The sequence below is a fragment of the Fragaria vesca genome, linkage group LG5 (genome assembly GCF_000184155.1).
Source record: "Fragaria vesca subsp. vesca linkage group LG5, FraVesHawaii_1.0, whole genome shotgun sequence".
NCBI lineage: Eukaryota > Viridiplantae > Streptophyta > Magnoliopsida > Rosales > Rosaceae > Fragaria > Fragaria vesca.
Window position 1 is genome coordinate 7,720,329 of NC_020495.1, and position 24,310 is coordinate 7,744,638.

At 37.0% G+C, this 24,310-nt stretch overlaps 2 protein-coding genes across 2 annotated transcripts; one reads left to right on the plus strand and one right to left on the minus strand.

Annotated features, from left to right (window-relative positions):
- The first annotated feature begins 1,083 nt into the window (after positions 1-1,083).
- On the plus strand, positions 1,084-20,918 carry LOC101314182 (activating signal cointegrator 1 complex subunit 3-like). Its single transcript, XM_004299258.1, has 49 exons — positions 1,084-1,193; positions 1,373-1,434; positions 1,526-1,694; positions 1,835-2,282; positions 2,399-2,464; positions 2,766-2,870; positions 2,962-3,255; positions 3,947-4,063; positions 4,157-4,216; positions 4,653-4,724; positions 4,825-4,941; positions 5,046-5,207; positions 5,942-6,007; positions 6,113-6,265; positions 6,350-6,433; positions 6,657-6,731; positions 6,820-6,951; positions 7,222-7,287; positions 8,578-8,643; positions 8,749-8,871; positions 9,871-10,020; positions 10,159-10,371; positions 10,679-10,834; positions 10,923-11,147; positions 11,554-11,655; positions 11,758-11,838; positions 11,945-12,025; positions 12,189-12,392; positions 12,487-12,603; positions 12,702-12,824; positions 13,597-13,686; positions 13,786-13,911; positions 14,076-14,138; positions 14,641-14,729; positions 15,094-15,184; positions 15,604-15,753; positions 15,844-16,035; positions 16,137-16,202; positions 16,395-16,550; positions 16,639-16,782; positions 16,938-17,005; positions 17,102-17,267; positions 17,356-17,418; positions 17,671-17,766; positions 17,876-18,043; positions 18,632-18,802; positions 19,603-19,746; positions 19,824-19,955; positions 20,325-20,918. Exons 1-49 carry the CDS (start codon positions 1,084-1,086, stop codon positions 20,394-20,396), a joined length of 6,246 nt encoding a protein of 2,081 aa, XP_004299306.1. The 3' UTR covers positions 20,397-20,918.
- Positions 20,919-21,234: 316 nt separating this feature from the next.
- LOC101314466 (UPF0359 membrane protein D1046.5-like) lies at positions 21,235-23,458 on the minus strand. The gene is made up of 6 exons (XM_004299259.1): positions 23,084-23,458; positions 22,808-22,999; positions 21,939-22,101; positions 21,748-21,850; positions 21,579-21,660; positions 21,235-21,485 (listed from the first exon to the last, which is right to left on the minus strand). The coding sequence occupies exons 1-6, from the start codon at positions 23,381-23,383 to the stop codon at positions 21,408-21,410; spliced, it is 918 nt and encodes a 305-aa protein (XP_004299307.1). The 5' UTR covers positions 23,384-23,458; the 3' UTR covers positions 21,235-21,407.
- Between the last annotated feature and the right edge of the window lie 852 nt (positions 23,459-24,310).

Here is a 24,310-nt window from a genome sequence, read left to right on the forward strand (position 1 = left end):
CTCTGTAAACACATGCCCAAAAGGCCAAGGTAGATCACATCGAAAGCTTACTGTCTCAAATAAATTGATGCCATATTCATTAGGAAGTGCTTGACCCTTTTAAGTGCATATCGTTTAGGATATGTGCTCTCACTGTTACATTTTTGCATCTCATAATGCATGCATGCTATGCAATTGTATTCCGTTAACAACATCGAGGGCAAACGATGGGACAATAGAATTAAGGTAAAGTGTAACTATATTGAGAAGAAGAGTTATGTATTAGAAGCACTAGCCTTTGCACTCAAATTTACAATTCACACTCTTTCTTTCTTTTTGCGGTTAAAATATAAAGAGAGAAAACATATACATGTTACTATAGACAAAACGTAACTCATTCAAAGAGGAAATAAAAAATGTGAATTGTAAAACATGAAGCACAAATTTCAAACATGAGGAAATCAAAAACGTAACTCATGCTACAAACTTGTTGTAGTTGAGAAGTGTCTTTGCAGCCATAATATACGAGGATTCAGCTCTACATTACTTCAATGTGTCATTTGTGCCTCTATTTTCATTTTTGAATCTTCAATTCTTTATCATAATATGTGACGAGACTCTGTTCCCGCACTTAATATTTACTTGTCACTTTATAGTTTGATACACTATAACTAATTATGCGGTTGTCAATTTGTTAATGTAGTAGAAAATTACATTATACATACTATAACCATGAGTTCGTCAATAATGAGCCATGTTAAGCAAAACCTAAGCAACCCTAGATGCTAGATTCATCTATAACTTGCTCCATAAGTCTATAACTTGGGTTTCAATCAAAAAAAAAAAAAAAAAAAGTACTATAACTTGGGCCGCCCGGTTATCGGTTCATTTAAACCAACCGACGTAGCTGGCCCAAACCCAAATAGCAGTAAACCGGTTTAACCGGTTCAGGACCCGTACGTAAGTTACAGTGCTGCTTCGTCTCTGAAAAGTCTCAGAACGCTTCAGAGTCCGAAGCTCGATTTCCCTTTGGCGCCGTAAAGCAAAACCCTAAACCGGAACCAGAAGACGGAAAGCAAACTCCGCCGGCCGAAAAACTCCACAATGTTGGTTCAGCTTCCGCGATTGACAAGCTCTCTGAGGGAGCCCTTCGACGTCGACCAGGCCTATCTGCAGCGCAAGCTCATCCTTCAAAACCAGACCAAGCCTCGCCAGTACGTTCTCTCCGCAGTTCAATTTCGCTTACTGTGTTATGATACTAGTTGAAATTTTGTTAGTTTTGGTCGAAAATCGAAATTTGATTTTTCTAGTACTCGTTTTCGTAATCGCTACGCCTTTGATCTTGTGCTTAGTGCTTAATATGTGTTTGGAATGTTTGAATTGATGCGTGTAGATCATCGAGCTCAGTCGATGAGTCGGAGCTTGCGCGAAAGATAGTTCATAGATGGGAGGAAGGTAAATGATAATGTTTAAGAAGTTTGATGTGAATGTTAGAGTGTATTTGGGAGTGTTTAATGTTAATGGAACTTGGAAATTTTTGGAGCAGCTTCGTATGAGCTGCGGCAAGCTTACAAGCAGTTTATTGGAGCTGTGGTGGAGCTGATAGATGGAGAAGTTCAATCCGAAGAGTTTCGCGAGGTGGCACTCGCCGTGTACCGGCTTTTTGGCAGGCCAGAGGAGGAAGGCAGTGTTGAAACTAATTTTTCTGGAAAAAAGTTAGTGCTGTTTCCCACGAACTAATCTTCTTCTTTTATTATCAGACATTAGTTTGAAATTGCAATTGAATTTATTCATGGATTCAGAGGAAAAGAAAAATTTCAAGCATGGTGATTGCATTTATTATTTTGAAATGCAGGCAGGAAGTGCAAATGCTTTTGGGTCACACAGTCTCAGATGCCAACATGCGGAAAGTTGCGTCTCTAGCTCAGGAACTTTCTGGGATGCAGTCTAGTGATCATGGGATTACACTTGTTTCAGAAACGCCCGTGAATGGAACTCATGACAGTGCAGAATTTGGTGCCGACCTGGTTTTTCATCCACCAGCTCGGTTTTTTGTAGATGTTTCTTTGGATGATGGGGAGTCATTTTGTGAGGAAACAGCTGGACCCTCCTCTTACTATGAAGGATCATATGGTGATGGTGGCTTGATCGGTCTTCATTCTGCTACTGATGGGCGCGGCATCAATCTGAGTTGGCTACAAGATGCATGTGATCAGATAACAAAAAGTTCTACACAGCTTTCTCGAGATGAACTGGCGATGGCCATATGTCGGGTGCTTGATTCTGACAAAGCTGGTGACGAGGTAAAGGCTAAGAGTTCATATATGTTGACTGTAATTAGTTTCATTCTTGAGATTTTCTACAATACTAATTCGATTTCATTCTGATTGTAAGCTCTTTTTTGTTTTATCCAATAAAGATAGCAGGTGACTTGTTGGATCTTGTGGGGGATAGTGCGTTTGAAACCGTTCAAGACCTCATATCAGTAAGAATCTAAATATTCTGGTGTTTAATGTAATCTTAGATACTTATGGCTTGCCTTCAACAAACACGAAAAAACAAATTCTCTTCCCACAGTACTCTCTTTGTATCCTAACATGTGTTATCAGGATCTTTATCGGACTTCATTTATATCTTCATTTTGTAGAAAAGAGGCTGCAGATATATTCGCTAAATATTTGATCTTATCAACACTCATTTCTTAGTTATTGAAGTAAATTCTAGATTTACTCTTTGATGAGTGTACAGCTAAAATCTTGTTTTCTTTATTCTCTTAAATTTCTCAGCATCGAAAGGAACTTGTTGATGCGATCCATCATGGGTTACTAGTAATGAAATCTGACAAGTCTTCTTTGACCTCACAACCTCGCATGCCTAGTTATGGCACACAGGTAGAGCTGGTTCTCTATAAAACATGTTCCCATTGCTAAATAGCATAATAAAAGCAACATGTAGCATTAAACAATTTCACTTGTCTTTCAGGTGACTGTTCAAACAGAATCTGAACGGCAGATTGATAAGCTTCGGCGCAAAGAGGAAAAGCGAAATAGACGAGGCACAGAATATGGCACTGATAATGATCTGGCTGGTGTTAATTTTTCTTCTCTACTACAAGCAAGTGAAAGAAAAAATCTTTTTGATGATCTATCGGGGCTCGGTGAAGGACTAGCTGTTAATGCTCTTCCTCAAGGAACTCAGAGGAAGCACCATAAGGGGTATGAGGAGGTTCTAATCCCTCCAACACCAGGAGCACAAATGAAACCTGGAGAAAAGCTGGTAAGAATCTGCAGTTCGTGTTCATTGTACTTTGTGATTCTCATTCCAGTTTTATGTACTGGTTCTCAATGCTTTTACTTAGATATTTCAAAATTAGATTTCCACGGTCATGTAATCATGTAACAACTCAATAAACAAAACAAATGACTTTAATAAGGACCTTCAGGTAACTCAGAAGTGACACCAGTCACCAGGTGAGGGATGGCCATTGTAAATTATTTTATGTACTTCATAACAATGAACTAAACATGTCTATTCTTTTACTTCATAGGTAGACTTGCTAAATTTAGCATACAGAATATTTGTAGACACATGCTATTTTGTACATCTTCTCTCCATGGGTAGGCTTGAACAAAATGCATTTACAAGTATAACCCTTCAGATAGCACTGAAGGAGAATTATATGGCACATGCTATTTTTGTCAACATTCTCTTTGAAGGAGGCTCGAACAGATTGCATTTGACTTGTAAGCTTTCAGATAGTACTTACTTTAAGAGAATACTTTAGGAGAATCATGTGAAGCATGCAATTCTTTGTAGATAGCTGGACCGACTTACCTTATAAAGTGGAGTTGAGTGACAAACTGGCCTATATAAGTTCTGCATTTACTGTGGTTTAACAGGTAGCCATTACCCTGGCATTTTACTGATTAACTTTTGACCTTGATTGCTTACCGTCACATGTTGTCAGATTGATATAGCGGAGTTAGATGACTTTGCTCAAGCTGCTTTTCGTGGATACAAATCTTTGAACCGCATTCAGAGCCGCATATATCATACTGTTTATTATACAAATGAGAATATACTAGTAAGATGTTTTGTTCATTGATTTTGTGAATTGCAATTTGCAAACCATTGTAGTGAAAGCATGTGTCTGAATCTGTTCTCCATAAATTTGCAGGTTTGTGCTCCAACAGGAGCTGGCAAGACAAACATAGCTATGATTTCCATTCTACACGAGGTGCAAAGGTTACCATTCCTATGTTTCTGTGATTATTCTGTTTCTCTTTAGGCACCCAAAAGAAAACAGCCCTTTTCTCTTGTTACTTGGAGATGGTGAAAGATTCACAATTTTGTTTTTATGTTATCTATGATTCAACTTGGGTTCTTTGCACAGTCCTCTGAATGGGATGTGGGAGAGGCTTTTTATTGTCATTGAGCTGGGAAATAGTATAGTAATGCAATATATTTTCCAACAGAGTTCATCTTTTAAAAATATCACCTTGCCAAAAAGCAGGAAGAAAACTAAGTTATTGGCTGCTTTAGTTATGTGCTATGTATAGTAAAGCACCTTTCATGTAGAAATCATTTCATTCTGTTTGCGTGGTTCAGTATTTCGTACTTTCGTTTAGGATTTATATTCTGAGTTAGATACTGAACGAGGTATATGGTGGCAGATTGGACAGCACTTCAAAGATGGTTTCTTGCACAAAGATGAGTTTAAGATAGTTTATGTTGCACCTATGAAGGTTCCTCCCATATTTTACTCTCTTCCTTTTTTTGAGTGGGTGAGGCAGGAAGTGGGCATTGGCTTAGTGACTTGTCGCTGATGATAATGTTCTTTTCTAGGCGTTAGCAGCAGAAGTCACATCAACTTTTAGCCAACGATTATCTCCATTGAATATGACTGTGAGAGAACTTACTGGAGATATGCAACTTTCTAAGAATGAGCTTGAAGAAACTCAGGTCAATTGATCCATCTTTGATGGCTCAGTTTGCTGTCACATGCATGGAATAACAAATATTATTACTATTACAAACTAATTTTGTTTTTGTATGTTGTTATTCAGATGATAGTTACAACACCTGAGAAATGGGATGTAATTACACGCAAGAGCAGTGACATGTCACTTTCAATGCTGGTGAAGCTCCTAATAATTGATGAAGTTCATCTATTGAATGATGATAGAGGCCCTGTTATTGAGGCACTAGTTGCTCGGACTTTACGCCAGGTAATGTGTAATCATTAGTGTTCTTACTTCTTGCAGTTAAATAATTATTTTACCAGTTAAGTTTGATTGATTCAATTTGTACTATTAACTTATGTACACAAGGGATGTTTTATAACTCGCCTGGCTCTCGGTCCTTATCTTCTGATGTCTGGTATTAGCTTGGACTAACACAATACACATGTGTATTTCATATTTAGAGTAAGTCTTAAGTTTAATCTATTGAATTTTTGGTGAATCTTTCAATGCATATAGATTTTCCCAGTTATGTTTGACTTATGTAACGGGATTCGAAAGTTTGCCAAACATCCACTGGACCAAAATGGCCAAATGTCACAGCTGTTAGGAATGAAAATCAATGTATATCAAGCTAGCATATTCCTATTGTGCAAATCCATCTTGCTCATGAATATGCATTGCCCAAGAGGCCAAGAGTATCACTTTGCAATCAGCAAAGCGGGTGAACCTACTTCAACCAGGGATTTCTTATCATAGAAAACTACCACTGGAGCTTAATTTATAAGGGATGAGAGCAACAATGTATAACAAGCTTACAATTATAACAACAAATAAAAATTAAGAAGTATATTGTTTGCCAAGCCATCCAGAAGAGGATAGTTTCTTCAGAAGTGTTATGTGATAGCGGCATGCTATGAGTCTATGACTGCCTGCAAACTACGTATTTGCTTCTTATGTTTTGATTTTTCCTTTTGGTTTTGTTTTGTTATGTGTGACAGGTGGAGTCTTCACAGTCAATGATACGCATTGTTGGACTATCCGCCACTCTACCCAACTATTTGGAGGTCTCTTGGCCACTTACTAGTATAATCTGTTCAGGGCCTTTAACTGCCATACTTTGAAGCCTCTCCTACTTACATTTCAAAGTGGAACTTCTTATAACAATGTAGGTTGCACAGTTTCTGAGAGTGAATCCAGAGGCAGGACTCTTCTACTTTGATTCTAGCTACCGTCCAGTGCCCCTTGCACAGCAGTACATTGGCATTACTGAGACAAACTATCCAGCCAAACTTGAATTGTTGAATGAGATATGCTACAAGAAGGTGTGTGTTTCCTGGGAGATATCTTTTGTGCCTCTTATGTTGGGAATGCTCATTGAATGATTATTAAATACTTGTTTCGGCCAGGTTGTTGAGTCACTAAGGCAAGGTCATCAGGCAATGGTGTTTGTCCATTCTCGAAAGGACACGGCAAAAACAGCTCAGAAGCTGGTATGAGCCTTATCCTTTTAGGTTTGCTTTGGCTTAAAATTCTTGTTTGCAAGTGTTGATAAGAAACTAGTTTTGTTGCTCAAATCAGTATGCATTCTTGCTGCAAGAGAACTCCCTATTTATTTGCACTCTTTCTTTTTTCTTATGTGATTTCTTTAGTGTCATTATGTGATGTATGTTATATGTTCCTTCCCATTATCAACTGATACGACATATTTGGCAGGTTGAACTTGCTCGCAAATTTGAAGGACTGGAGCTCTTTAAGAATGATCAGCACCCACTGTTTTCATTGAAACAGGCACGTAAAAACATCCCTGGTTTTCTTCATCGTATTGATAGTAGTGTTCTTTACTTTTTGTTCATAGATGTCGCACTATGCATTTCAGAGGGATGTTGTCAAATCCAGAAACAAAGATCTTGTTGAACTTTTTGAATTCGGACTTGGGATTCATAATGCTGGGATGTTACGTTCTGATAGAGTTCTGACTGAGCGCCTTTTCTCTGATGGACTATTGAAGGTAGATACATCTAGTTTCCTTCCGTACATCATATCATCAATTTCATATGTATAATGTTAAAGAGACCACATGTAACACATTCAAACAACCTGATGTGGTAAATGAGGTGGACATTCCACATAATTCACAAAAAAATCTCACATATTTCTTTTCTAATACATTTTCTTCTCCATTAACATTAAGATTTTCCAGCCGATTACATGATGTGGCATGTACCATTATGCTTTTTGTTTGATTGAAACATGTGTCTTCTGTTATTTTCTTCTATAGGTACTTGTTTGTACAGCAACTTTGGCATGGGGAGTAAATCTACCAGCTCACACTGTGGTGATAAAGGTTTGTGCACTTATCTAAAAGTATTATGTTTGTCCATCTCTTAAGTCTTACATTTGGTAAGTATATATAATGCAACATTATACAAATGGACTATAAATTGGTCGCTTTTCTTTCAAGTTCTTGCCTTTTTGTTTCTGGTGAAGAGATTTACATATGTCTCTAGTATATAGTATTAAGTTTAGACATCTTAATAAAGGAATAAGTCTTCCATAGTGTTTTTATCCTTGTATGCTTAAACCATTGCTCTCTCTCTCTCTCCTCCCCCCCCCNCCCCACCCACCTACTACTACTACTATAGTACTACGTACTTACTTACTTACGTTACGTTAACGTTACGTTTACGTTTACGTTTAACGTTTTAACGGTTTAACGGTTTACGGTTTACGGTTACGTTTACGTTTACGGTTTACGGTTTACGTTTAACGTTTAACGTTTAAGTTTAAGGTTAAGGTTAAGGGTTAAGGTTAAGGTTTAAGTTTAAGTTTAAGTTAACGTTAACGTTAACGTTTACTTAACTTACTTACGTTACGTTACGTTACGTTTACGTTACGTTACTTACTTTACTTACGTTTACGTTTACGTTTTAGTTTTTACGTTTTACGTTTACGTTTACTTTACTTACTTACTTACTTACTTAACTAACTAAACTAAAACTAAAACTAAAAACTAAAACTAAATAAATAACTTAACGTTAACGTTACGTTACGTTACGTTACGTTACGTACGTACGTACTTTACGTACGTACGTTAAACGTACGTTACGTTAAACGTTACGTACGTTACGTTACGTACCGTTACGTACGTACGTACGTACGTAGTCCCCCCCCGTTTTAAAACCGTTTTACCCCCCCCCCCTTTTTACCCCCCCGGTTTTAGGGGGTTTTTAGGGTCCCTTTCCGGGTTCGGAACGTTAGTTCCCTTACGAAAAAAAAGTTTTTAAAAAGGTTTAAGTAAAACTTTTTTAAAAACTTTTAAGGGTCGAAACGAAGTTTTATTCCTAAACTAGAGTACTAGTTTCTGTTAATTTTAAGGGTTAAGGTAGTGCCTTTCGTTAGTGTAATTTATAACTTTAGTTAATAGGGTAAGGGAAGTATTTGTTTTAATTAGTAACGTACCTTTTATTTTAACTAACCAACTTTAGTTACGGTACCCTTTGTTTTCTATACTTTTCCTTACCAAACTTTAGGAGTTTTTTTTTTTAGTTTTTTTTTTAGTTACAATAGTTCCTCTATCCTATACACACACAAAAAAAAAATAAATAAATACAAAGTATCTTGTGTTCTTTTCCAGGGGACCCAATTATATGATCCAAAGGCTGGTGGGTGGCGAGACCTTGGAATGCTTGATGTTATGCAGGTAAACCTCTTAACTATTGCTCTTATCTCAATTATCTAGTAAACTTTGACATCAGTTTCTATTTTATCATTATTTTTCTTTGTACTCATGACATCTTGCTTTCAGATATTTGGACGGGCTGGGAGACCTCAATTCGATAAAAGCGGTGAAGGCATTATAATCACGTCTCATGACAAACTGGCCTACTATCTGCGGTTACTGACGAGTCAACTTCCTATTGAAAGTCAGGTATTTTTGTGGTTTACAAAATGTAACTAATGTCAGGCAGGGAGATTTTTAATTTTATTTTATTGTTATATAATCCATTACTATAAGTGTACTTAGCGGATGGGTCAGTCAGTTTGAGAGTTCCTCTTGGACCTTGTTGCAAGTATCTTGTCAACTTTAAGAATATCTTTGCATGCCACAATTTTATGTCTACTCATTGCATGCAACAATATATTATGAAAATTACTGGTTGCCTAGCTGCAGAATTTGGACTGTATATACTTGAAAGTTCCAATCCTTTTGCGTCCTTGAAGTCTGATTAAGAATTGCACCTAACTGGGTGAAGTGCACCAACGTTGTGTGAAATAAATTGATGGGTTCATGACTTCATGTAGTTTTGGTTAACCCTGACAGTGCAATTTATTCATAGAAGTTTGCTTTATTTTATGCTTTACTTTTTTTAAAGAAAGAACTTGTATCAAATCAGGGGACAAGGTGTCTTGTGATTAACTTTCAATCCTAACAACAACCAAATAAAGTATCTAAGAAAAAGACAAAAGTAACAATGATGATACGGAGGACAGAGAAATCTAGAGTACAAGGAACTACCTAGAAATTTGGTAGAAACTGATGGCCCTGAATTATTGATTATACACTAGATTTCTATTATCAGTCACTAGTCAGCTTTAGTTGATGATCTAAAGGAACTAGGTGGTGGGTCATATCTCTCATGTATGATGATCTGGATGTGTATATTCGTGTACTTCATTATGCGTGAACATACTGTACTACTTCAGTAGAAATGCATATTTCACATTTGAGATTCATGATCTGATCTACTTGTGGCATTTTTGAAGTATGGGTGTAGTGGTGATAGTGATATTATTCATGTGTGCTTCAAAGAAGTATTTTTCTTTTGTTCTAAATTTTGATTCTCCTTGTTTGCTTATTTGATCTATCTAAGACTATGTCAAGGTCCTTTAATTTCCTTACCTTTTAAAAATTGTCCTGTATTTTCAGTTCATTAGTTCCTTGAAGGACAATTTAAATGCTGAGGTGGCACTTGGTACTGTCACCAATGTCAAGGAAGCTTGTGCATGGCTTGGATATACATATCTTTTTATAAGAATGAGGCTTAACCCTTTGGCGTATGGTATCGCGTGGGAGGAGGTACTGTATGTTGATTCTACTTCACCTATATGATTGATCAGTTGACCCTTATTGATGGATTTTTCTCCGAAGTACATTATACTTGGTTCACTTGAATTTTGGTGCTTATACAGGAAAAATTTCTTTTGTGTTTTGCAGGTAATGGCAGATCCTTCCTTGAGTTTAAAGCAGAGATCACTCATAGCAGATGCTGCGCGGGATCTTGACAAAGCAAAAATGATGCGGTTTGACGAGAAAAGCGGAAATTTTTATTGTACAGAGCTTGGTCGCATAGCAAGCCACTTTTATATTCAATATTCTAGTGTTGAAACTTACAATGAAATGTTGAAGCGTCACATGAATGAGACTGAGGTAATTGTATTCTTTAATAAACTTGTATTGGATTTGTGTGTTCAAAATTACCATTTTCCGAATTTTTTTAAATGAAAGTATCTTAACAAGTAAATAATGGCCTCTAGAGATGCTGTTTATTATGGGCTGACCATGCGCCTGTTAAAAGATTGAGCTGGAAACTCATAGTGACTTAGTTGAGGGAACCTACTAGAGACTATAAAAGTGTGTCTTCATAGGAAAACTATATAGGTGATCCATCCATGACTGGTAATATCACTGTCTTGTGATGTTTGGTATCATTGTGCTCTTCTTGCTGGTCTTACAGGTAATTGACATGGTAGCCCACTCCTCGGAATTTCAGAATATTGTTGTTCGAGAAGAGGAACAAAATGAGCTTGAGATGTTGGTGCGGAAATTATGTCCACTAGAAGTTAAGGGTGGTCCTTCAAATAAACATGGAAAGATTTCCATTCTCATTCAGGTTACTGTTCGCTCTGGAACTGGTACCAAATACTCTTATAAAGTTGATCAATACTTGTTGGCTAATTTATGACTTGTGTGCTCGGCAGGTGTACATATCTAGAGGCTCAATTGATACCTTTTCTTTGGTTTCTGATGCTCAATATATAAGTGCAAGCTTGGCACGTATTATGCGGGCCTTATTTGAGATTTGTTTGCGAAAAGGCTGGAGTGAGATGACATTGTTCATGTTGGAATATTGCAAAGCAGTGGACCGCCAAGTTTGGCCCCATCAACATCCTTTCAGACAATTTGACAGGGATATCTCACCACAAGTTTGTCCTTCATACCTTTATCCTATTACTTACACAAGGTGTAGTACAGTTTACCCCCGTGAGGTTTGGGAGTAACTTCATATTAATCCCTATACTTCTAATTTCATCAGTTTACCCCTCAAATTTTTGAATTTTCCTCAACCGTGACCAATGTCTTATCTTCTGTCCAAATTAGACGTTCACTGCTGATAATTTTAACTTTAACTGTGGGGCCCGTATCTAGAATTAATGGTCAATTCAAACGGAATATAAGAATTTGGGCACGGCAGATAGAAATTGAAGAGTTCAGGGGGTAAACTGATGAAATTAAAAGTGTAGGGACTAACATGAAGTCACCCCTAAACCACAAGGGGGTAAACTAAATTTAATTCAAAAAAAAAATGTATTAATGCTTCTATTTGTACAGATAATCCGAAATCTTGAGGAACGAGGGGCTGATCTTGATCGCCTATATGACATGGAGGAAAAAGAGATTGGAAAACTGGTCAATTATGGGCCTGGAGGAAGGGTATATCTTCTTCAATGTGATGCTTTAAACTTCATGTGGTGCCGTATGCCTCAAATTGTTAGAAATTTGTCCAATGACTTTCTTTCTTTTGCGTAATTGAAGAAGGTTAAGCAACATTTGGGATACTTTCCATGGATCCAGTTAGCTGCAACCGTAAGTCCAATTACCAGAACTGTTTTAAAGGTAAATCCTTGTTATGAACCTTCAAATTTTGTATTTTAATTTCTCCCTCACTTAATGCTTCCCAAATTTCATCTTCAAATCCTACTTGATTAATTTTAATTTTCAGGTGGACTTGCTTATTACGCCAGACTTCATATGGAAAGATCAATTTCACGGCACTGCCCAGCGTTGGTGGATTCTAGTTGAGGTGCAGGCCTGGATCTTCTATCTGTTGAATTTCTGAGGAATGATTGCCAGTATGATGTAATCTTACATCACTTCGATCATCGCCTCATATACTTTACATACTTAACTAGCAGAATTAGACTATCTGTATATTGTAAATCATGTTATGTTCATCTACATAACAGGATTCTGAGAATGATCATATCTACCACTCAGAGCTGTTCACTCTGACAAAGCGGATGGCTAAAGGGGAACCTCAGAAGCTCTCGTTCACTGTACCAATATTTGAGCCACATCCACCACAGTATTATATTCGTGCTGTTTCTGATTCTTGGTTGCAAGCAGAGGCATTCTACACCATTTCTTTCCATAATTTAGCACTCCCAGAGGTAAGAAAATTTCAGTGTTTTTTTTTTTTTTTTTCTCCATGCAAGATAGTCCTGCCAAAAGGTTTGTCTCCTCAGACACGTATGCTTTCTTCAGGCCCATACTTCACATACAGAACTGCTAGATCTGAAGCCTCTCCCTGTGACATCTCTTGGAAACAGTACTTATGAAGCATTGTACAAATTCTCACATTTTAATCCGATACAAACACAGGTTTGATTCAGCGATTCTGCACCTTTATTTTTTCTTTTCTCTTTTAGGCTGTATGCATTACATTTCAGTGACATGACATTGTTTCTACAATTGGGCAGACTTTCCATGTGCTGTATCACACAGACAATAATGTATTACTGGGAGCTCCAACTGGAAGTGGAAAAACTATTTCTGCCGAGCTTGCTATGCTTCATCTCTTCAACACCCAGCCTGATATGAAGGTACCTTATTCATATTTCTTAATGGTACACAGCGCACAATTTGATGAACAATAATTTAATATCGTGGTTTGGTGAGAAAGAAATAAAATAGATTTTGAGGATTACAGGGAATAGGTATTGATATTGGCCTCCTTTAGAAATGAAGGAAAATTTTATTATCAGATTTCGTGCTTGTAGTTCTGCAGTGGGCTCGTTATATTGTATGGATATGAAATTTGTCAGGGCCATGGTTTGCTACCATTAATCTTGGATTTGAACCCCCTCACATTACCGACCTACCTATTTGCTAGAATTTCTTGTCACCTAATTGAGTAATTGTAGAGTTCAGAAAGAGGCTTCAGATTTGAAGCCCAGGTCTGCTACGTGTATTTTTTTTTTTTGTTTCTGGGTATTGTATAGGTTCCATTCAGTGAAATTTTAAGAAAACATTAGGAGAATCACAATATTTGAAAGGGAAAGGGTTGGTTTTAGAGGATATCAGTTGGTGCTGATCTGGGCAAAGACATTACTTTCAGTACTCACTTAGACTTATGCCTTCATGGCTTCATATTTGTCAAAGTGATGGACAAAATTACTGAAAGGTTATCTTACATAACAGCTTTCTCTTGGATTTTCATCATATCGATGTTTTCTGTGCAGTATAAACTTGTTAATGGCTATTAAGGTTCCTTATTGTAAAGCTTAATAATTGGGTGTATGATCTTGGCGTTTCACTACTGTTTGGAATGCTGTTTTGTATGGTAAAGTGATATTTGTGAATTGTTTGCTGTAGGTCATTTACATAGCACCCTTGAAAGCTATTGTTCGAGAAAGAATGAATGATTGGAGGAAGCGCCTTGTCTCTCAGCTTGGGAAGAAAATGGTTGGTAGTTTCTTTCTTACTATCACTATAACATTATTTTATTTTGCTTTTACCATATCTTAACATGTGGTACTGGTACTGGCTAAATTGTTCCATCAGGTTGAAATGACAGGAGATTATACTCCAGATTTGATGGCCATCTTGTCAGCAGATATCATAATATCAACTCCTGAGAAATGGGATGGTATCAGTCGTAATTGGCATAGCCGAACCTATGTTAAAAAGGTGCAATCATTTATACAAAATCTCCTTCTTCTTTTTTATTCTTTCAAGAAAGCATTGTATTTCTTTCATTAATTGGTTTTTTTCTCAATTCATTCTTTTTATTTTTACAGTTATTTCTACTAGATCATCTGAAATCATGTCTTAAATTATGGTTTTATCTATAGGTTGGGCTTATGATTTTGGATGAGATTCACTTGTTGGGAGCTGACCGTGGGCCTATCCTCGAGGTATTTATTTGAAAGTTCCAGTGCTCTTAGCTGTACCACAAATTTCAATTATATGTTATTTAGCTTCTAGACTAATGTTTCGGAACAGAGAAATGTATGTTTCAGTGCTAGTATTGACCATTTTGTTTTATTTTGTAATGATATACTCATCTCAAATGCTTCAGGACTTTTTAACTACCCAACTTAAATAAGCAATTCAACTCATACAAGGACTGGATGTAGATATTCCTTTTATATGTTAAAAATGAAAATAAAAAGAATAAAACAAAACAACATTAGCAAGCGTTGAAATCTGCACTATTGAATTCCACTGAATTATGAGATCACATATTTTGACATAGTAGTAAAGTTATAATTAACTGGGGTTTGTGTATTTCTCTCAGACAAGAGTTTCTGTTCCATTCATCATGTGTGTAGTATTACAAGTTCTTTTACCTTGAATAGCTGACTCTCATTTATTAAAATTCCATTGAACATCCTAACCCCAGATATATTGTTTCAGGTTATTGTGTCAAGGATGCGATACATATCCTCACAGACAGAGCGTGAAGTACGGTTTGTAGGGCTTTCTACGGCTCTGGCAAATGCAGGGTATACCCCTCTGTATCTTTGATCCTAGCATCTTGCTATAGATCCTACTTTCAAGTATTCTAATCTGTCTATGTCTCTGTCTCTGTCTTGACTGTAGTTTGCAGATTATTTAGCCAAACATTCAAATTTGCATTACTTATCAAGATAATTAAAGTTTTGTTATCGATATATTTTCTGGTATTCTTGGGCACGCTTATACCACTTTTAGCGAAGTGGTTACTCATTGCAATGCTTATTTCTCTAATTGTGCTTTCTCTCTCTTTTCTTTTGGTCTAAACATTGTCCTAGATTTAGACATTTTGTTTTAGTAATCTCTTGTCAATTCTTTTCTCGACATTAATCTTTTGTCCTTTGAATTATATAGAGATTTGGCTGATTGGTTGGGTGTCGGAGAAACTGGACTCTTCAATTTTAAACCAAGTGTGAGACCTGTACCCCTTGAAGTTCATATCCAGGTAAGTGGATTAGGTTCTCATGTAGTATTTGACTATCTGTATTATTTATCTTCGCTCTGTCTGTTTCATCTTATGATATATCAATATCTTTTCCTGGGCAATAAAGACATCCTTATTAGCTGCTTTGCAATTTACTATCAATCATCCGTCTCTCTTATTTCTTGTTGTCTTGGTCTGTAGTGCTTAATTTTGGTTTTGTCTAGGTCTCTTATTAATCTTCTGTCTTTATGGAAAAAAATATACGTTACTGATATTAAGGGAAATAATGCATGAACCTGTTGGCACTTGGTGCTAGATATACAATGCTATCTATAGTTGGGTGTATATGTCTATAACTAAAATTTGTACTGTGTTTGTCTTGATCTATGCATGTTTACAGTTTTCCTTCATAGTAGTAATATCTCAATTTCTATAAACAGGGATATCCAGGAAAGTTCTATTGTCCAAGGATGAATAGCATGAACAAACCATCGTATGCTGCTATATGCACCCATTCACCAACAAAACCGGTTCTAATTTTTGTTTCATCACGTCGCCAGACAAGACTTACTGCATTGGACATCATTCAGGTTGGATTTAAATTCTATAATAATGCTGGGGGTATAAAGCACTCTATAAATATGACTGATCATTTTTTCTTTTTTATTTGGTAATTAAAGTATGCAGCTTCGGATGAACATCCAAGGCAGTTTCTTAGTATACCAGAAGAAGAGCTCCAGATGGTTCTTTATCAGGTTGCTGATAGTAACCTGAGGCACACCTTGCAATTTGGCATTGGATTACACCATGCTGGTCTGAATGACAAAGATAGATCCCTGGTTGAGGAGCTTTTTGCAAACAACAAGATTCAGGCATTTCTCCTTTACCTAAATAATCTGTAGGAAAAGGAATAGACAAATATCACTTTCTTTCACTCTTTATGCTAATCAGGTATTGTTCATCATAATTGTAGGTATTGGTTTGTACTAGCACATTGGCATGGGGTGTAAACCTTCCAGCGCATCTGGTTATTATAAAGGTAAGGGGCAATACTTGTGTGGCACGTTTTTGCATTTTTTTTCCAAGTATAAAGATACTTCCTTTCAGGGATGTTTTGGTGTTTTAAATTATTGGAGTTCTACTAGCTGTGCACCAAATGTTCTCTGTTTTACACTCCTGATTTCCACCGCTTGCAGAAACAATTTTGACTAGATTTTATATTCTCTTGCAGGGAACAGAATTTTTTGATGGGAAAACAAAGAGATATGTTGACTTCCCAATCACAGATATCTTGCAAATGATGGGTCGTGCAGGTCGCCCACAATTTGATCAACACGGGAAAGCTGTCATTCTTGTTCATGAACCCAAAAAGAGCTTCTATAAAAAGGTCAAATTTGAAGCAGTGACTTTATAGTTTATATACTTGGTGATATTTTTTAGGATCAGGATGTAATTTGTGGTTTGATGAATTGCAGTTTTTATATGAACCATTTCCCGTCGAGAGTAGTCTGAGGGAACAGCTGCATAATCACATCAATGCAGAGATAGTTTCTGGTACAATTTGCCATAAAGAGGATGCATTGCATTATCTGACATGGACATATTTATTCCGCAGACTGGTATGGTTTTAGTCTCTGTAATAAGTATATAAAATAGTATCGAAACAAATATGTGATAAGTTAAAAGTTAAAACCCTTGTGTTGATTATAATTGTGCTATTGTATTTATTTATTGAGCCTGTCCAAGATCTAATGTGGAATTTTTTTTGCTACAGATGTTTAATCCCGCTTACTATGGCTTGGAAAATACTGACGCCGAAGTTTTAAGTTCTTATTTGTCTAGGTAATAGTAAATTCCCATTTCTTATGAAAATTTTATCAATCAGAACACATCGCTATCTTTTGGTGGCATTGATTACTTACTGCTTTATATCTGCAGCTTAGTGCAGAACACATTGGAGGATCTGGAAGACAGTGGATGCATCAAGATGAGTGAGGACAGTGTGGAGCCAATGATGCTGGGTTCGATAGCATCCCAGTATTACCTTAGCTACTTGACCGTATCAATGTTTGGTTCAAACATTGGCTCTGATACCTCGCTTGAAGTAAGAAACGGTTCTTGAAGTTTTTTATTCGATATTCCAAATTCTAACTTTTCCACTTTATAATACTCAAAGAGGTTTTCCTTTACAGGTATTCTTGCATATCCTATCTGCTGCTTCTGAATATGATGAACTTCCTGTTCGCCATAACGAGGTAAGTTTTTCCTTTTTGCCGGTACATGTGTACTTAGTATGCCTTTTACATAAATATGTTGTGCATACAATATGCTACTAGCCTACTACAGATGTTATTCTTTACAACAATGCAAAGAGGACCTTAAGTTCTTCATTGGAGACCAGTAATTTTGGCAGAGAGTATTCCTTGCAACCAATTTATTTAATCAGCATACACACACACAAAAGAAACTAGTATCTTAATATTATTACGTATTTTCTTTGGTGATAGGAAAATTACAATGCGGTGCTGTCAGAGAGAGTTCGATGTAAAGTGGATAAGGATCGACTAGATGATCCACATGTCAAAGCAAATCTGCTGTTTCAGGTCAGACTTGTCTTCAACCATCAGTTCATCATAACAAACATGAACTGTCTGTTGTTTTTTGTTAATTCCTCTCTTTTATTTTCTCACCTTATATGAAATTTTTTTTCAGGCACATTTCTCTCAGCTAGAATTACCAATTAGTGACTATGTCACAGACTTGAAGTCAGTTTTGGATCAAAGTATACGGATTATCCAGGCTATGATAGATATATGTGCCAACAGCGGTTGGCTTTCAAGTTCAGTTACATGCATGCATCTTCTGCAGATGGTCATGCAGGTATTCTTCTCATTAGTTACAGTTCTAACTAAATAAGGTCTTAGATTAATGGAGACGGGAATATCCACAGCTAACAGACCAATAATTGGCTAGACATGTCAGAGATGCTGAATTCCTGTGAATTTTGTTAGTTGATGTCTTTTTCATTGTTGTTGATGATATTTTAATTTTTCATTCCAAGAAAAAAAATCCTCCTTCCTGTTTTGGTTCTTTCAAAGTGAAATGCCTACAAATGTTTTAGGGCCAGCTGCCCAGCACTTTGAACCTTCTACTATAGAGAAACTGCAGGAGTATGTATTTTTGAGGATTTTACACTGAAGAATCAACAAAAGAAACCGATACCTTCCTACAACAAAACTTTTAGATAAATCGATTACCTATCAGGTGGTAAGATTTGCCTGATGAATGATTGTAATTGAGCAAATAAAATATTAATCACTTTTAAGCAATGAATTGTTTGATTAGTTATTTATAAAAATGTCAATACTTGTTTTTGAAATTATTCATTGGGTAAGATGGTTAGTACTTATAATTTATAGTGTGTGTCCACCTCCTTTCCTCATTATTATCCTTTTGGGGTTTTTTCAGGGCTTATGGTTTGATGAGGATTCTTCTTTATGGATGTTGCCCTGCATGAATGCTGAACTTGCTGACTCACTCTGCAAACGAGGAATATTCCGTGTACAGCAGCTATTGGAACTTCCCAAGGCAACTTTGCAGAACATGATTGGAAACTTCCCTGCTTCAAAATTCTTTCAGGTGTGGACTTCTGATATATTTGTATATACTTTGTTTGGTTAAGACAAGGGTGGATGGGGTTGGTTGGTTGAGCATATAGAATTTGACCTGTAGTCAAAAAAACCATCTTCCCCTTATTTTGTTTGGTTAAGGGCAGTGGGTTGGTGAGGCAAAACTTATGATATGTGTATCTGGGCAAAACTTATATATATATGTATATGGACGGAGCCGTTCAGAAGCGGACGTCCGTACCGTCCTTAAAGTGTGGACATCCCTCCTTACTCCACCTGAGCAGACACTGGAGGCGGCCCCGATCACTTTCTCTTCCCGGCGAGATCGATTTGAAGGTCTGGGAAACTTCAGACAAGATCGATCTCACTGGAAAACTGGAGTTCGGCGGACTCGCCGGGGAGAGAAAGTGATCGGGGACGCCTCCGGTGTCCGCTCGGGTGGAGGCGCGCCGTCGTCGGCGCCGGACGGTGGAGAACGGAGGGACGTCCGCACTTTATGGGTGCAGACGTCCGCTCCTGATCCGGCCTCTATATGTATATGTGTGTGTGTATACACATACACAATATATATTGTATGTGCGTGCATGTGGGTGTAAAGACTTAAGATGACTCAAGTTATCAATCAATTTTGGAGTTTTGATGCTTGGCTTTCACCGCGTGCAACTGACAAATAGATGACGTAACATGTCTAGTTGGTTCGTCACGTTATTAATTAAAATATTAGATATCTTCTCTTTGTTCTCTCTTGTTAGCCATCAAGCATGTCAACTGATATCAGTAGCTTGACATCTATATCTTTTGTTCTAACAGGATCTGCAGCTGTTTCCACGAATCGAAGTAAAGTTGAAAATTTTATGGAAAGAGGGTGGAGAATCTTGCTCTTTAAACATCAGATTGATGAAGACCAATTTCAGAAAACATAAATCAAGAGCCTTTACTCCACGCTTCCCTAAGGTAAAACTTCTTGTTCTGAACTAGTTACCAGCTAGTTACCAGTGCGCACCAAACTAAGCTCAACATTCTTATTACAGGTGAAAAATGAAGCATGGTGGTTGGTGCTTGGGAACACCGCAACGTCGGAACTATATGCTCTGAAGAGAGTATCTTTCTCTGATCACTTGGTTACTAACATGGAGTTACCATCAGATTCAACCACTCTCCAGGTACTGTCTAGCTTTCAATTTTACTGATGTAATATCAAACTGCTACAAATATAACCATATTTATGTTACTTTCAGAAGACGATCACTAAAGATAAACAAGGGGTTAGTGTTACAATCGAATGACCACTCACAGTAATTATAACTGCATACAGCAGAAAGAAATTACGTTGCATTGTAGATTAGTGTATATGTTGCATTGATCTGTTGGTTGCAATCTTATTAATGTTCTTCTCAATGTTAATAGTTTGTGGAATTGTCTTGCTTTATTATCAGTCAAGGTCTATGTATGTATGTATGTATGTTGTAGTGAGACTGAGAGGAGGACATCTTTCTGATACTTCAAAATTTTTGTTTGCTGTTTTCTTTCAGGGGATGAAACTGATGGTAGTATCAGATTCTTATCTGGGGTTCGAACAAGAGCATTCAATATCAGAACTTTAAGGATATCAGCAACCAGAGTCTAACCATCAGTAGATGGCCATATTTGCTTTGCTGGCCATTGCACATCAGTCAGCAAGTTTGTACAGCATAAGTGTCTTGATATTAGATTATTAGTTGTGGATGCCCTTGAAAAATAGTCATATTTGCTTCCTCTGAGTTTAGAATATAAAATAACTCATTTATGAGTTACTATGACCCTCCAACATACGAAAATGAAATCAAATCACCAGACTAAATCGTACTGCACTATGCAGAGCAAACATGAATGGCTCAGTTGGAACAACGGGACACGGTATTGCAATTTGTGAAAAAGGCTCAGTTGGGTTAGTTGGAACAACTGGACACGGTATTGCAAATCGTGAAAAAACATGCATGAATTATTCCTATGACAGCCCTCTTAGTGAGGACCCTTAAGTTGAGGACTTTTCGGCTTATTCTACCTTTCGATCTTATATCTGCATCTTGATCGTTCAGTTTATAGGTATGTATGAGTAGATCATTTTTTTTAATTTTCAATTATATTAAAAATGGTAAGAAATTTATAAGTGTGATTTATTAATTATGAACTTAAACGGTTCATATTTGACAGATTTGGTTCGTGTATTAATTTGATCTAGTTTGTTATCTTAACGAACACCAATTTGAGTGAAAATTTGTAGAAATGATCTACTCATATAAACCTAAAAACTGAACGGATAAGATGTCAAAATGTGATCGAAAATTAGGTCCATTAAACCATAAACCGAAAAATCCTCACCAAGTCCTCAACTTAAGGGTCTTCATTAGAAAGACTCTTATTCCTATAGCTAAATCATCCAAGTGACAGATGTGCAACTGGCAAGCAGAAATGGTAATGAAATTAGATTTGCTCTCACTAACTTCACAAAGTTGCATTTACAATTTTCACCCAAAGGGTGTATGGTTTTCATTTAATGCGCTAACATACCCTTGAAATGCAAATGGTATCTTATTTACAAGGTATACAAAGCAAGGCTACAGTTTACCAAGGGGCTAATCCCAATCAGCATCAAAGAACCCTGCATCCTTCATCTCAGAGTAATATGCATTATCCAGAAGAAATTCTTCTTCCTGTAAACAAGAAAACATAATTCTACATGAGTATCACTTTCCAGAAAATTTAGAGTCGAATATATTGTTTAACCGTGATTTTGAAATGATCACCTGGAAAAAATCTGCCAGAAAGGTTACATATAGAAATGGAAGATAGAGAGAGTGGTAACATATATCTGTCAAATTGTACAACCTGCAAGAGATACATAAATCAAAGTTTTAATCGCAGATAATGATATAACTTTGTCGTAATTCAAATTTTCAACAAATCTTTAATTACCAAATGCCAAAACCAGCCCCGATTCCAGCAAGCCCACAAGCCAACAATGTCACAGCACCAAACGCAAACATTATGAGAATGTAGTTGTAAAAGGCTGGTCTGGCTGCAAACATGAGAACAGAACTACATGTTAAATTGGCCAAACTTTTAAACAAAAGTTGTGGCAATAGAAGAACCAGAAATGTACTTACGTGGAAGCTTTTCTCTCCATTTAGAGAAATGCACAAACAATATGAAGCCATAAACTGCAGTGAGCAACAATTTGTGGAAGAACCATAGGCCCCACAAGGCTCCAGTTGTACCTCCAATACCAACCATGAAGAGAGGGACGCCAAATCCAAATACATAGATTGCCTGAAAATGGACAAGGCTTACGTTATACTCATCGATGTAAAGATGGTTCGAGTACCATACATAGGGTGATAGGGGAAAAGAAACACGAGCGTAATAAAATATAAACGGGCAAACAAGTACAAAGACAATTAAATCATACATATATAAGGCCTGTTTTAGAGTGTATGTCCTTTAATAATCCCTTTGGTGGACCTCCACTGTTCACCATATAATCTATTGAGCTAACCGTGTAAGCTGTGTATATATAATCTTCCATTACCATTTTACATAAGCAAAAGGTAACAGTCAAGAGTGTTAATTGTCAAGTTAAAACAGAACACACTACACTTCTTCAAGACCAAAACACCAGGTGGCATTCACATCCAATCGAACCCGGGGTTAAAGAATATGATCTTTTGCTGAGATCATTCAATTCCTCATTCTAATACCGAAACAATGCATAGATGGAAACTGCAGTAACAGAAATTACTACAAAGAGATAATATTATCCGATTCAGACTGTAGATAGCTGAACTGATTCAGTACTAACCCGCTCAATGATACTATAAACTAGTGGAAACTGGAACAAGAGCACCCCACATCATACACACAAAATCTACTGAAAACAACATGTCATATCCTAACGATTAAGCCGAAATCACAACAACAAGAAGCAAGTAGTCAATTATAAAATGCATTTCCGGTATCCCCGAAACAAAGCTAGTACCTTGAGCAGCATATCCACACTCACAACGATCCCGGAGATAAGGAAAGTCTGAGCCAAAGCATCAACCCCACTTGTGTAATTATCCTGGAGCAAAAAAGCCACCAAACTAATCTCCAAGCACATCATCGCAGAAGCTGTGAACAAACACAGCACATTCCAAGCCACCGCCTTTCCACCAGAGCACTGCCAACCCTGCAATCCAAAACCACCAATTTCATCACAAACCCTAAAATTCTTAAAATTCCAAATCAAAAATCCCTAAAACTAAAACCCTACCTGAAGAGCGGACCAGGCGAGGTTGAGAAGCGCGGCGACCCAGACGAGGGCATAATAGGAAATCATGATGTACGAGCTGCCATTAGAGAGTTTCTTGAGGTTCTTCTTGGCGTGGAAGGCCAAGTAGAGCAGGAAAAGGAGGGAAGAGACGACGAGGACGGCGTCGTACCAGAGGCCATGGCAGTTTAATGAGGTGGAAGAGCTCCGATCGTCGCCGTCGACGGTGGCGGGAAGGCTCGGGATCGTCGGCGCGTTGACCGAGGCGTTCAGGTATTGGGTAAGGTTTGGTGTTGTTGACATAGCTCTGGAGTAGGAGATTGCATTTGACAAGAGAAAGAAAGCACTATCTATCTATTCAAGACGATCGAAGAGAGCACTGGTTTTTTTAGTAATATAGAGATCACCAAGATCAAAACGACGTCGCTGCTGCGACACGCAAATCCGTTATAAAGGTCTAAGTCACTCTATCGGTTGTCAATTTGATATTAATGATGAGGGGTGTGGTCATAGTGCGTTATGGTGCGGGTTAAAGCTAAGTTAGAACAAGTTTTTATCTTTCAGTTTGGTTTTTTTTTGCAAATAATATAATTTTCGCCCAACTCATCCAAACGTACATATTATAGTAGGTAGTTGGGTGAAAGTAACGTGATGATAAGTTTTCTCTTAGTATATGTATATTCCTCACCAGAATTTTCATTTAATAGCTAGCTATATATATCCGCTCGCATTTATTTAAAGAGTGCGGCTATTGAGATCTTCAAATTTGTTCAGTATACCTCTCATACTCTTTACATCTCCTTTTTAATTTTAACTACAACCATTTGCTCATTAGACCTCTTTTCAAATTCCTAAAATAACCTTAGGTAACCTTAGGTATGTTATTCACATAGATCTTAATAATTTACTCATTATACCTCTTATTTATTCTCTAGACCTCTTATTCTTTTAATTTTTTTTCTTTTTGCATACTATCATCGAGACCTCTATTCCTTTTTTTTTTCCGTTCAAACCTCTTTCACGACCTCAATTCCTTGATATTTTTTATTTCCCATAGAATGTCACCAAACCTCCATTATTTGATCAATTTGTAAGAAATTTTTTCAATGACTTCAATTTTTCTCTTAAAAATCAAATAACACAAAGTATTGGGTTTCAAAAACTTATATTTACCAGCCCAGTACCGTCTAGTTGTAGCATATTAGTTGTTTATCTGATTAAAAAAAAAAA